Consider the following 14,270-nt stretch of genomic DNA (forward strand, 5'->3'; position numbering starts at 1 on the left):
AGAAGAAGCCTGGCCAGACCCCGTGCAGATCTGCAGAAGATTTCACCTACAATACTGACCAAGAGATGGGACCTGGGGCTTGCACCATATATCAGGTCTTGTGTGGCCGAGTCATCTAATAGGGAGCCCTATGTATACGTGTAACGTATAGGCTGCAGTACACGGGCTCGGATCCAGTGTGCACAGAAGCACTGGGGTAAACTGGACCAAGTCAGGAAACAACAGCAATTCAGTCTCTAATGTTCTCAGCAGTTAAGGCCTCATGCACACGACCGTTGTGTGCATCCGCGTCCGTTCCGTCATTTTTCACAGTTTAGCGGAGGTCCAATTCATTTCAATGGAGCTGTGAAAAATAAACTGATAGTCCTCCGTTTTTTCTCCGCCTCCGTGATTCCAGTCTGTCAAAAAAATATAACCTGTCCTATTCTTGTCAGTGGAAAACGGAGGACGGACCCATTCAAGTCAATGGGTCATTAAAAAAAAAAAAAAAAAAAAAAAAAAATGATGCACAACTCGTATGTCATCCGTGTCCACGTCCATTTTTTCTAAAAGACCTTGATGCAATAAAATTACACTTTTCATTAACCTTCCTTTTTTTTCCCCCTGTCAGACAAAAAAAAAGGAAGACACAAGGAGACGCAACTGAAGCAAAATCGGACACGGACCACTAAAGCCAAATCACTGACAGTGAAAAAACACTGTCGTGTGCATGAGGCCTAAAGGGGCTTTCCAGAACATTGCTAATAAAGGGACGTTGTCTGAGCTGAGGGCAGCATGTTATAGAGGGGGAGCTGAGCAGATTCCTATATAGTTTTATAGGAAAAGAATCAGCAAAACTTGTGTTTTTTCATTTTATTTCCTGCTCATTCTGGGCTTTGTAGTCCGGGAGGCGGTCCTATCAGTGATTGATAGCTATCTGTGTATACAGTCCTAGAGGGAAGGCTGTCAATCACCGATAGGACCGGCTCCTGGACTTCAAAGCCCAGAATGAGCAGAGATATAAATGAATGAAATGCAACTTGTACCAAATCTTTTCCCACAAAGCTATATATTAATCTGCTCAGCTCCTCCTGCTCTATAACATGCTGCCTGCAGATTAAGCAGCGTTTTTTTTTTAAATGAAAGTATGGCCCCTATGTGACGTCACTTCTTTTCTAGAGCTGTATGGGGGAAAAAAAAAAAACATTGGTAAAATAAACAGCATTAAAAAATGCCAGCAAAATGCAAAAAATAAATAAATAAATGGGGAGAAAAAACACCAGACCCAGAGCACGCTGCAATTAAAAAAGAAAACACTGACCCAAAAAATGCACCTCAAGAGTAAAAAAAACAAAAAACAAAAAAAAAAACACCTGTCTGTCTGACATCCGGAGCTGGCGTTCTTAGGCTAGGTCTACACGACGACAATAAGTTGTGTGACAGATAGGGCACAACTACACTGCAACATTTGTCGCGCAGCAATTTTTATAATGGCAGTCTATGGTGTCGCACTGCAACATCCATCTCAAACGGATTTTCTGCTACTGTCGCAGTATGTTGCAGTGCGACACCATAGACTGCCATTATAAAAATTGTCGCGCGACATTGGTGCAACAAAATGTTGCGTGAAAAATGTCGTTGTGTAGACCTAGCCTGAAGGGCCCTTTACATGGGCTGAGAATCTCGTAGATAATCGCTAAAGAGAGTGTCCACAGGAACGCTTGTTAGCGATTATCTGGCCGTGTAAGGCTGGGTTCAGACCTGAGCGTTTTACAGCGCGTTTTACAGCGCGTTCCTATGCGCTGTAAAACGCTCAACAGGCAAGAACCAATGATTCCCTATAGGAATGGTTCTCACCTGAGCGTTTTACAGCGCGTACGATCGCGCTGTAAAATGCCCGACGCCCCAAGAAGTACAGGAGCTTCTTTGGGGCGTCTTGTCGCGCGTTCCCGTACATAGACTTCCGGGAATGCGCGACAATGGGCGTTCGCATACTACCGGAGCCGCGTATGTGAGACGCCTGGAGAATCGCGCATACACAACGCTCAGGTCAGGACGCTCACTCAGGTCTGAACCCAGTGTTAAGGAGCCGCCAATTACTTAATGAACGAGCTAAACGCGGGTAATAAATCATTTATGTGGTCACAAAAATTGTTTGCCGTCAGCAGATTCTGCTGTGTAAACACGATCTGCTGGCGGCAAACAATGAGTCTGTATGGGGAGGAACATTGGCATTAGCTCTCACTCCCCCCCCCCCATACTGTGGAGGAGATCGCTGCATGTAAATGTGTCTCCTCTACTTGCTGTGTTGTCCATGTAAAATGGGGGGGGGGGAAACACCAGCAAAAAGGAAAATGCATAAAAAAAAAAAAAAAAAATAGTCCGCAGCTCAATGGTATGCATGTGCAGTGGAGGCCGCCGCTCAATGGTATGCATGTGCAGTGGAGGCCGCCGCTCAATGGTATGCATGTGCAGTGGAGGCCGCCGCTCAATGGTATGCATGTGCAGTGGAGGCCGCCGCTCAATGGTATGCATGTGCAGTGGAGGCCGCCGCTCAATGGTATGCATGTGCAGTAGAGGCCGCCGCTCAGTGGTATGCATGTGCAGTGGAGGCCGCCGCTCAGTGGTATGCATGTGCAGTGGAGGCCGCCGCTCAGTGGTATGCATGTGCAGTGGAGGCCGCCGCTCAGTGGTATGCATGTGCAGTGGAGGCCGCCGCTCAGTGGTATGCATGTGCAGTGGAGGCCGCCGCTCAGTGGTATGCATGTGCAGTGGAGGCCGCCGCTCAGTGGTATGCATGTGCAGTGGAGGCCGCCGCTCAGTGGTATGCATGTGCAGTGGAGGCCGCCGCTCAATGGTATGCATGTGCAGTGGAGGCCGCCGCTCAATGGTATGCATGTGCAGTGGAGGCCGCCGCTCAATGGTATGCATGTGCAGTGGAGGCCGCCGCTCAATGGTATGCATGTGCAGTGGAGGCCGCCGCTCAATGGTATGCATGTGCAGTGGAGGCCGCCGCTCAATGGTATGCATGTGCAGTGGAGGCCGCAGCTCAATGGTATGCATGTGCAGTGGAGGCCGCAGCTCAATGGTATGCATGTGCAGTGGAGGCCGCAGCTCAGTGGTATGCATGTGCAGTGGAGGCCGCAGCTCAGTGGTATGCATGTGCAGTGGAGACCTCAAAATTCATCAGCTGACGACTCCCCTGCTGCCACTGACTGACAACTTTCTCCCTAAGCAAAGTACAGGGAAAAAGCTGTCAGAGGCGGGAGGGACTCCGAGCGCAGCTCCTGCTGCAGCTAAAAGAAGAGTGATTTTGTGAAAAAGTACAGCATGAAAAAAAAGTAAGTGACCCCATATGAGACGTAAAAAAGGACAAGATCGCCTGCATGCAATCCTATTTATATCTTGCACTGGAAAACGCAGGAGTCCCTGACGGATACCACTGATCAGTACATTTGCACAAAAACAGTGATAACGTAAAAAATGGCGGGCAGGACTACTGTATGTTCAAAAAACAACAACTCACTTTTCAAAGTGCCACCACTGGCAGTGCTGGACTAGACATGATGGACATCTGTTCTTGGTCACAAGACCGCTGCAGCCACTCACTGGTCTCAGCGGTCAGGTGTGCAAGAACAATAAATCACTGTCAGTGACCGTAGTGTTTGCGGCTTTAGGGCTCGTTCACACGAACGTGTGAAGCCCGTGCTGTGGACCGCAAATTGCGGTCTGCAATGGACGGGCACCGTCCGTGGGGCAGGTGCATGGGGATCGCAGACCTATTCACTTAAATGGGTCCGCGATCCGTCCATTCCGCAAAAAGATAGAGCAAATTCTATCTTTTTGCTGTGCAGAAGCACGGAGCGGAACCCCATAAAGCACTCCATAGTGTTCCGTTCCGCATATCCGGATTTGCAGACCTATTGAAATGAATGGGTCCGCATCCGTGATGCGGAATGGCCATGAAACGGTGCCCGTGTATTGCAGATCTGCAAATGCGGTCCGCAATACGGCAACGGGCATCACACCTTTGTGTGAACGAGCCCTTAACCTGCGGAAAACAGGCTAAAACACGGAATACCCACCTGCCCTGGCACTTCCCTGGTCCGATGCCCGTCTCTGTACACGGCCTCCTGCAATGACGACTGGCTGCAGCGGTCACATGGGAAGAGATGTCATTGCAGGAGGCTGGGTTGCGCAGAGACTGGCATCGGACTATGGGTGCGACAAGAAACACCAGTGGAGGAAGTAGTCCATTTCGGACTTACAGAATTTGTGGCAGAACATCCTAAAATCCACCTCCGGACTTCATCACTGCCAATGGGGAATTTCTGTATGAAATCGGATCCACAACATAAATTGACGTGCTGCGGATTTAAAAATCTTGACGTACGGAAATATTCCTCAATGTGTCCGTGGTATTTTGCAAATGTCATTAATGTTAATGCTACTGTATGTCACCGCAGATCTGTCGCACAGATATCCGTGTGGCACATCTGCATATGATACTCAATGTGCGAATGTGGCCTAAGGATTACAGAGTATGGCTCTAGGGCAGGGATGCCCAACCTGCGGCCATCCAGCTGCTGCAAAACTACAGCTCCCAGCAGGGGCGTAACTACCATAGCGGCAGACCATGCGACTGCTATGGGGCCCAGGGCAAGAGGGGGCCCAGGGCAAGAGGGGGCCCAGTCTTAGTTGGGATTAAACTTGGTCAGGACTCTACCCTCTAAAGCAGGCATCCTCAAACTGCGGCCCTCCAGCTGTTGCAAAACTACAACTCCCACAATGCCCTGCTGTAGGCTGATAGCTGTAGGCTGTTCGGTCATGCTGGGAGTTGTAGTTTTGCAACAGCTGGAGGGCCGCAGTTTAAGGATGCCTGGTCTAAAGGAATAACTTTCAGCAAATGAGGCAGTGGAAAAATGGCCCAAGGGTCATTGACAGGGGTTTAGGCAGAAACCCTTCTGTCCTGTGGGGGGGCCCTGGTTTGATCCTTGCTATGGGGCCCTTACTTCTCTATGTACGCCACTGGCTCCCAGTATGCCCTAATTGCTGGACAGCCTAGGCATGCTGGGAGTTGTAGTTTTGCAATAGCTGGAGGGCCGCAGGTTGGGCATCCCTGCTCTAGAGTATCTCAGGATCGGAAGGGGGCACCACATGCTTTGGAATAAAATCTGTGACTAATAGGGGGTCACCAGCGGGCGATGCCTACAGCATGGCGCTTCTTTCCGATGCCCCATGAGTGGAAGTCGCAAGCAGTTTGACATTTTTTGCACGTGACCACATTAGTACAACATTTCAAGACCGTGTAGCTGACAAGTAATATTTAACCCTTTGTCACTGATTTAAGATGTGGTAAGCCGAAGAGCTGACCCTCAAGGACGCCATGTACTGACTAGAGAGACAAGTCGCTTTCACTTCTCCAACGGCTTCAAAGAAACTTATTTTTGCTTTCAATTTAGGAACATAAAGCCACGTCCATAACGTGCGGGTCAGGACCACAGAAACCGCCACTGCCACCAGGACCCCCAAATACTATAAAACACCCTCCCCAGTATAAATATGTATCTACCAGTAGGAACCTAACTGGGACCCTGGATTTTTCCAGTGCAGGGACACAGCGTGCGGGCTGCATGCCAAAAATTCCTTATTCTCTTTATTTGCTGTTTAAACAAGTTCCTGTCAAACCCAGTGAAGGATCTGGAAGGCGAGCGGGGGTCTTTTACAGATCTGCAGGGACGGGGTCCGGGACCATTAGGATTGGGGGGTGACACTCCAGGGTCTTTGGGGTGGGGGATCAATCTCCCACAGCTGTCAAAAACGTGACACGCCACAAGGGGTTAAAACCGATCACGCCCATTACCTGCAGAGATCAGCAGTCTACCCCCAATTAGAATACAGGACTGATCACTGGATGTCACCACAGAGGGGCCCAGAACCTGTGACACAGCCAAGTGCCCCGCCCCCTTATCTGTCAAACCCCCCTTTTTAGGGGGTTCATGCGATTAACCCTTCCATTGCCAGGGCTCATAGAGAAGGCATAGACACTGGATTGCAATGTCTATTGGGGTTTGGCATTCTTGGGGTACACGGTGAAATTATGGGGGGCACAGCCTCAATACAAAAGCCAGAGTCTCCAGGTGTGCAGCCCCCACCCTGCTCGGGCCCCCCGGGGAATGCACTCACCTTTCTCTTGCAGGGGGGCGCTCACATCTTCTCGGCTGACCTGGGTGAATATGGACGGGTGGTCCATCACACCTCCCCGGGTCGGGATCCTGCAGGACGCCGCTCACTTCTTCCTTCCTCTGGGCTTGGGGTTGGCCGGAGAACCGAGGAACACAGGGCGAGAAGGCGACAGGACGGAGGGCATGGAGGGGACGGCGCCGAGCGGGGAGGGAGGAAAAGGGAAAGAAACACAAATAAAAACAAAAAAAAGGGAGATCTGGAAACTTTGTTACAACATGGAGTTCTGCGCTCACAGCTCGGATACAAACATGGAACCCGGAGGCGGTTTCAAGGGGCCCCAATTAAAGCGGCGATACCTGCAGCGCCCACTGGGGGCCGCTCGTGCGGATACAGAGCGCGCTCGTTCCTGCTCACCCCCGGGTCACTGGTGGAAGGGGAGGCACTGGGGAGTGTGGCCGCAGCTGCTGCAGAACCTCGGAGCTAAACTCCACACCCTAATAGGAACATTGAGGGCGCAGCTGCTGCAGAACCTCGGAGCTAATCTCTTGGTGGTTAAACTCCTGCAGAACCAGTGAAGCTGACCACACCCTAATAGGAACAGTGAGGGCGCAGCTGCTGCAGAACCTCTTGGCAGCTCGGTTGGCCATTAGTGGAAATGAGGATGTAGCACCTGCAGAACCTCTTAGTTAGGGCTCATGCACACGAACATATTTTCTTTCCGAGACCATTTTTTATTTTTTTTTGCGGACTGTATGCGGAACCATTTATTTCAACAAGTCCGGGAAAAAAATGCGAAGTTACTCCGTGTGCATTCCGTTTCTGTATGTCCATAAGAAATAGAACATGTCCTATTATTGTCCGCATTACAGACAAGGATAGGACTGTTCTATGAAAGGGCCAGCTGTTCCGTTCCGCAAAATACGGAATGCACATGAACGTCATCCGTATTTTTTGCGGACCGCTAAATACATACAGTCGTGTGCCTGAGCCCTTAGGAAAGCAAGCTGGAGTAAAGCCGATGCAGGAAACTACAGGGAGATAAATGGTGGAGCAGCTGCTGCAAAACCTCTTGGCAGTTCTGATGGCCATTAGTAGAAATAAGGCTATAGCACCTGCAGAACCTCTTGGTTAGGAAAGCAAACTGGATCAAAGTAAATGCAGAAAACTGGTGATAAAGCGGCTGCTGCGGAACCTCTTGGGGCTTAGAGGCAGCCTTCTGCGCGGCCAGTGTAGTTGTCATAGGCAGGGGGGGGGGGGGACTTAGAGCTTAAAGTGGATCCGGAAAAATACCTAAGGCCTACTGCACACGAACTTGTGCTTCCCGTTGCCGTATTGCGGACCGCATTTTCGCCCCCGAATTTCCGTTTCGCAAAAAGATAGAACATGTCCTATCTTATTGCGGAACGGCCGGATGGCGGACCCATCAAAGTGAATGGGTCCGCGATCCGCTGCGTCTACCCCACGGACGGGTTCGTGTGCAGGAGGCCTAAAAGAGGCCCAATGGTGTAGGTGGGTCCAAATTGACAGAAGGCAAGAGCAAAACAAGTAGACGGACCAGCAATACCATGGTGCAGCCTCCCTGTATCACCGTCCTGAGGATGGCCGCACAGCTGAGTTCTGGAGGGCACCTGCAGTCCCCAGCCAAGTGCATAAGTACCTGCGCCTAGCATTAATTACTACTGAGCGCATGGGATCATTATGCAAGTTGTAATCCCCTCCGCGTTGCGCTCACAATTATCCCATGTGCAGTGTCCTGGTTGACAGTTCTGGCGGTCTTCTGATTGAACACTAGAATTGCCAGTCAAGAGCGAGGGGGGGGCTTCTCAAACCACTTTATCCTCCACCTATCTAGGGCTGTCAGCAGTTCTGAGTAGTGTTGAGCGAACTTGTGTTTTAAGTTCAGCGTCTAAAGTTCGGGTTATCGAAAAATCCCGTTATGGATTCTAAATTTCGTTATGGTCCGTGGTAGCGGAATCCATAACGGGATTCTTCGATAACCCGAACCCGAACTTTAGACCCCGAACTGAAAACACAAGTTCGCTCAACACTAGTTCTGAGGGGTCAAAACTGCTGACAGACTCACTTTAACCTTCAAACTTCCCAAATATGAAAAAAAAAATCTTTAAAAAAATAAGAAAAACCTTAAGGCTAAATGCACACGATCAGGAATTGCGCACTGTAGGTCATGTACATTGTATTCTATGAGAATTTGAAATTCTCAATGCACACAATGCAGATTTTTTTCTACGCGGATTTTGACCTGCGGTGCGGATTTTAAAATCCGCAGCATGTCAATTTATTTTATTTTTCCTGACCAGATTTTCTTCATTCACTTAGTAAAATCCGCACCGAATCTGCATGCAAATCCGCACCAACTGATGCGGATTGACCGCACAGATTTGCCTGCGAACACCTGCGGATTTCAGTGCGGATTCTCCGCACATGAATCCTGACCGTGTGCATGTACCCTTAAAGGTCTCTTTCACGTGAACGATACGGATTGTGACAGGGTCTGTTCAGGAAAAAACAAATGGTTTTGCAAGCAAGTTCAGTCAGTTTTGTCTGCGATTGTGTTCAGTGTTTGTTTTTTCTGCGCGGGCGCGATCAGTTTTGGATGCGTTTTTCACGCGCGTAAAAAAATCAGAAAAATAACAGTACATCTCCAAGCAACCATCAGTGAAAAACGCATTATATCCGGTTTCTGTTTTTCATACACTTCTACAGAACCAGAGCGCGTGAAAAAAGCTGAATATAGAATGTGCTGCCATTTTTTTTGAACTCCTAAATGATGCATTGAAGAAAAACGTGCACAGACCCATTAAAATGAATGGGTCAGGATTCAGACCGGATACTGTGCATTTGCTTCACGCATCGCTTGTGTGAAAGGGGCCTAAGGGTTTGATTACAGGCTGGCAAATTTGGATCAGAGTGATTTATAGGAAAGGATACAGCATTGGGCCCCTTTTCAAAATCACGTGGCCGCTGGCGGACCTTGGTGGGTGTGGCTTGGCTGCATGCAGCCAGTTACACCATGGGGTCGTACCCTTAGGGCTCATGCACATGACCGTTGCCCGGCAATAGCCGTATTGTGGCCCGCATACGGCGGGTCCGCAATACACGGGCACTGGCCGTGTGCATCACGGATCACATTCGCTTCAATGGGTCCACAATCTGAGAGATGCGGAATGGAGGCACGGAACGGAAGCACTACGGGGGTGCTTCCGTGGGATTTCTCTGTGCCTCCACACTGCAAAAAAGTAATGCATGCGCTACTTTTTTGCGGTGCGGACCGACGGATGCGGATTGCGGACCCCGGACCCAATTCAAGTAAAGGGGTCCGCGATCTGCACGTGGCGGCCCCACGGTCAGTGCCCGTGCATTGTGGACTGCAATTTGTGTGTATGAGCCCTAATACTTCTTACAGCTGAATGCTTGTTACAATTGTATCCAGTCTAAACAGTTCTTCGTAAGGCCCCCTGCACACAAACGTGTGCTTCCCGATGCCGTATTGCGGAGCGCATTTGCGGATCCACAATACACGGGTGCCGTTCTGTGGGCATTAAGCATCACGGATGCGGACCCATTCACTTCAATGGGTCCGCAAATCCAGAGATGCACTACGGAGTGCTTCCGTGGGGTTTCGCCCCGTACTTCCCTTCCGCAAAAAGATAGAACATGTCCTATCTGTTTGCGGAACAGCTGGATCGCGGACCCATTCAACGGACTGTGTTCGAGCATTGCGGCCCGCATTTTGCGGGCTGCAGCATGACGACGGGGTGCACACGTTGGTGTGCAGGGGGCCTAACCTAAGGTTACAGCCACATGGAGCAGCTGAAAACTGTGCTGACATGCGGCTTTACCTTAAATCAGCGCAGTTTTAAAATTGATCAATAATGGTTTCATAGTAAACATCGATTATACCACATAGGCTTTAACAATTGATTTGCAAATTATACGAATTTGAAGTAAATCTACGTGATGGCGTACTGAAGCAACATTTCGGATGCTCTGTGTGCCTGTACCATCAATAGTTTGGTCTCCAGGTTGATACATTGTATCGTACAGTACTTACAAGAGAAACATTTCAGCTGATGTGTTTTCAGTCTCCAGATGTATAGAAGAATGCCGCGAAGTGAATGAGATCCGGAAAATCTCGTGCACACTTTGCATCCTTTTTCCATGCGGATTTTGAAATCAGCGGCATGTCAACTGTTTTAGTGGCTTTTTACTACGAATTTCAACCTTTGCAGTGCAAGAAGAGTGAGATTGGGGAAAAGCTGCATCGAAATCCGCAACTAAATCCACAAATAACATATGTGGATTTTGATGCAGAAACGCAGAGAGATCGGCATGAAAACCAGAGCCGAAATTCTGTTTTGAAACCTGTACCCGTGTGCAGGTACCCTCATCAGATGCTGCATGGGCATAAGCCGAGCCAGGAATGGAAATCTTCAGGTGTTATTTATTTAAGATTTGCGCAAACCTGATCTAACGCAAACATTTGCGACTTTGCGCCAGCCCAGAGGCTTTGCTGAATTCTCTCCAGTATCTATTAGAAGGTTGCAGAATTTTTCAGGTTCTCTAGGTCTAGGAGGTGACAGAATGACAGAGTGGATGCAGCAGCACAGAGTATTTGAGGAGAAACGTGCTGCTGATCTTGTGCGGGTGGAAGGAGGTGGGAATCAGGCTCTGTGGAATTCGCATTGATGAATATTCTCCCGGTGATACTATGTCGATACATTTTAACACATTTACTAAGCTCGCCTTTTTCACCGTCATTTTTTGCCCCCCCCCCCCCCCCCCATCATGTGCACGCATTTAGGGTTTTATTAATTTGGCACACGGCTGTTCTTAAATGAGCTGTATTGTGTTTGCAGCGCAGGTGTTTTAGCAATTGCGGTGCATGCTGCCGAGTGTAACGCTGGGTTCACACCTGAGCGTTTGCAATCGCGCATACAGAGACAAGCGAACGCCCATTGTCGTGCGTTCCCGAAAGTCTATGTACGGGAACACGCGACAAGATGCCCCAAAGAAGCTCATGTACTTCTTGGGGCGTCGGGCGTTTTACAGCGCGATCGTACGCGCTGTAAAACGCCCAGGTGAGAACCATGCCGATAGGGAAGCATTGGTTTCTCCTTGTTGAGCGTTTTACAGCGCGTAGGAACGCGCTGTAAAACGCTCAGGTGTGAACCCAGCCTCAGGGATCGGCAACCTTCGGCACGCCAGTTGCTGTGAAACTACAATTTCCAGCATGCTCTATTCATTTCTATGGGAGTTCGGAGAAGAGCACAGTTAGTATGCATGCTGGGAGTTGTAGTTTCACAACAGCTGGAGGTTGCCCACCCCTGGTCTCTGTGGTCCATATAGAGGCAGCCTCTGGGTCTTTCCTGCGAGCTGCTGTTCTTCAACGTTTGTCATTTTGGTTTCACATCTTTGGTCACGGCTTCAGTTCCTCCTGTATCTGAAATTGAGTTATTTACGGGACATTTCAGCCCTGGTATATTGGAAAATAGTTCCCTATCCCCGTCCCTACCCATTAGCAAATCAAAATATGACAGTAAAACTTAAATATTATTAGACAAAAAGCTTTATTTCAGTTTCTTTTCTAATTATTGCACAGTTTTCCCCGTTCCTGTGTCTTTAAATTCCATTCACTGCAGCTTTAGGCCTGTAACTCACTGGAACAGACCATAGAAGCCTAGAATGTGTCGGCAGATAAGAACCATTTGGCCCATCTAGTCTGCCCAATATACTGAATACTATGGATAGCCCCTGGCCCTATCTTATATGATGGCCTTATGCTTATCCCATGCATGCTTAAACTCCTCCACTGTATTTGCAGCTACCACTTCTGCAGGAAGGCTATTCCATGCATTCACTACTCTCTCAGTAAAGTAATACTTCCTGATATTACTTTTAAACCTTTGCCCCTCTAAGACCGGCGGGCACAGCTGGCGCCACATGATGCAGGCACCTGGGGGCTCATAACCCTGCACATGGGCAGCTCAGGGGAGGCCCAGCACTGAGGGCGTCGCCCCTTTAAGACTTCTCACATTCTTCAGAAAAACAAGTTGCTTGATGGTGAAGCACTGGATTCCTCTGGGCCTCCTTTCTCAGGGGGAGTCCTGCTCTCCCTCTGCCCTCCCTCTCCGGGGACACACGAGAGGACCCCGGGGCCCCTGAAGGCTCCACAGAAGGAAGGTTTTATTATTTTTACATATATACTAGGCTCCAGGAGGAGGTTTGCGAAGGGGGAGCCTGGAAACAGCCTAGGGAGCGTCTGCAAAGCTCCAGCCTCGGAGTGAGGCGCAGGGCGGGAGATGAGCAGAAGCAACAAGCAGAGCTCAGAAAGCAGGGACCGTCTGCAAAGCTCCAGCAGGGACCGTCTGCTCTGCTGCTCCCCCTGTCCGTCTATAGAATAATGCATGCTGGCGAAATGCCCCACGGGCGAAGGTGGCTTATTTACAGTGCAGCACTTGTAGGGTGGGGGGGTTGGGGCTGGCCAGTAAACTTTAAGGTTAGGGTTAATTTATATTTAATTCATAAGCATTGTAGTAACATACCTCCCTTGGACGGACACTTATGGTTCATGGTGAGAAGGATCCATTTTTTCTGCATATTTATAGACTGAAATAGTTTCATTTTACACAATAGCGCAAAAATTATGAATATAGAAATTTCTAAAATTGCATCAAATAAAAAAAATGATGCAATATACAGAGAGGAACCGGACAAATGTAACAATGTAAATCTACACCTCAGGTAAAAAAGGGGGACATTTAAGGAGCAAAGAGGGACTTGAGTCAAAAAAAGGGACTGTCCCTCCAAAAGAGGGACACCTTGGAGGTCTGGTATTAACGACTATGTGATGGTTCCCTGTTCGGCAGCCGGATGCTCCCAGTCGTAGGTCATCCCTGCGGTTTCCTATAAAGCCGCTCCCCCACTTTTTATAACACTTTGCAAGTGAGATCAGATCAGAGCAATCGCACCGTACACCTCCTGCTGGCCACAGTTGGAATCACATCTTATTAGGGGGCATTTACATAAATGCAGAATAGTAGATCCCCCCCTCGCCCCCCAAATTACAAATAAAGAGAGCGCCAGATTATGTCCATGTAATAACACTTGGAAAGACTGCGTCTGCTGTAAATGTGGCCCTGACCGGTCACGTCGCTGCGTAGCAAACGTCAGGGGGAAAGGATTATTTCTTATGGGATCAGTTACGCTCTAATGAATATTACGATGGGAAACAGAATTTATTTTGGAGTCCCCTCTAGTGGGGACTAATAGGGACTCCACTGTCTTACAACAATGTAGTTTGCTAAAGTCTTGGATATTTAACCCTTAGGATACCGGAGGTTTTTTCGTTTTTTGCGTTTTTCATTCCTCTTCCCTATTTTTCTTGAGCCATAACTTCTTTGTATTTCAGTTCACATAGCTGTATGAGGGCTTATGTTTTGCAAGACAGGTTGTACTTTCTAATGCCACCTCTAATTATGGCATAAAATGTAGTGGGAAGCGGTAAAAAAAAATCTAAATGGGGTGGAATTGGAAAAAAAACGCAAAACTGACCCATGCCCTTCATTCTCTGGGTCAGTACAATTACAACGATACCTCATATGTATAGGTTCTTTATGTCTAAATAGTGTAAAAATACATTTAAACTTTGATATATATATATATTTTATATCGCCATATTCTGACCCCAATAACTTTTTTATATTTTCATCTACTGAGCTGTTTAGGGACTTATTTTTTGTGGAACAATCTGTAGTATTTTATTGATACCATTTTGGAGTGTGTGACTTTTTTATCACATTTTATTACATTTCTGGGGGTAAGAGAAGCAATGTAAAAATGGCAAATCGGCCATTTTGGCCCTTTTTTCCGTTACGCCATTTCACCTTATTGGAATTTTTTTTTTCTATTTTAATAGTATGGGCGTTTTCGGTCGCAGAGATATCCATGATGTTTATATTTATTATTATTTATTGGTATTTAGGTATTTATTTTTTAATTATATGGGAAAGGGGGGGGGTGATTTAAACTTTCTTATACATTTTTTTATTTTTTTTTATTTTTTGTGATGATTTTGTGGCTCATAT

At 48.1% G+C, this 14,270-nt stretch overlaps 1 protein-coding gene across 1 annotated transcript in view; it reads right to left on the bottom strand.

Annotated features, from left to right (window-relative positions):
* The window catches only part of CTDSP1 (CTD small phosphatase 1), a 31,238-nt gene extending 24,747 nt beyond the window's left edge, over nt 1-6,491 (bottom strand). Inside the window, exon 1 of the mRNA XM_044304210.1 lies at nt 6,166-6,491. Coding sequence (XP_044160145.1) covers nt 6,166-6,232 — 67 coding nt within the window. The 5' untranslated portion in view covers nt 6,233-6,491. The remainder of the gene's footprint in view (nt 1-6,165) is intronic.
* Nucleotides 6,492-14,270: the final 7,779 nt, after the last annotated feature.

Source organism: Bufo gargarizans, chromosome 8 (assembly GCF_014858855.1).
Source record: "Bufo gargarizans isolate SCDJY-AF-19 chromosome 8, ASM1485885v1, whole genome shotgun sequence".
Taxonomy (NCBI): Eukaryota; Metazoa; Chordata; class Amphibia; order Anura; family Bufonidae; genus Bufo; species Bufo gargarizans.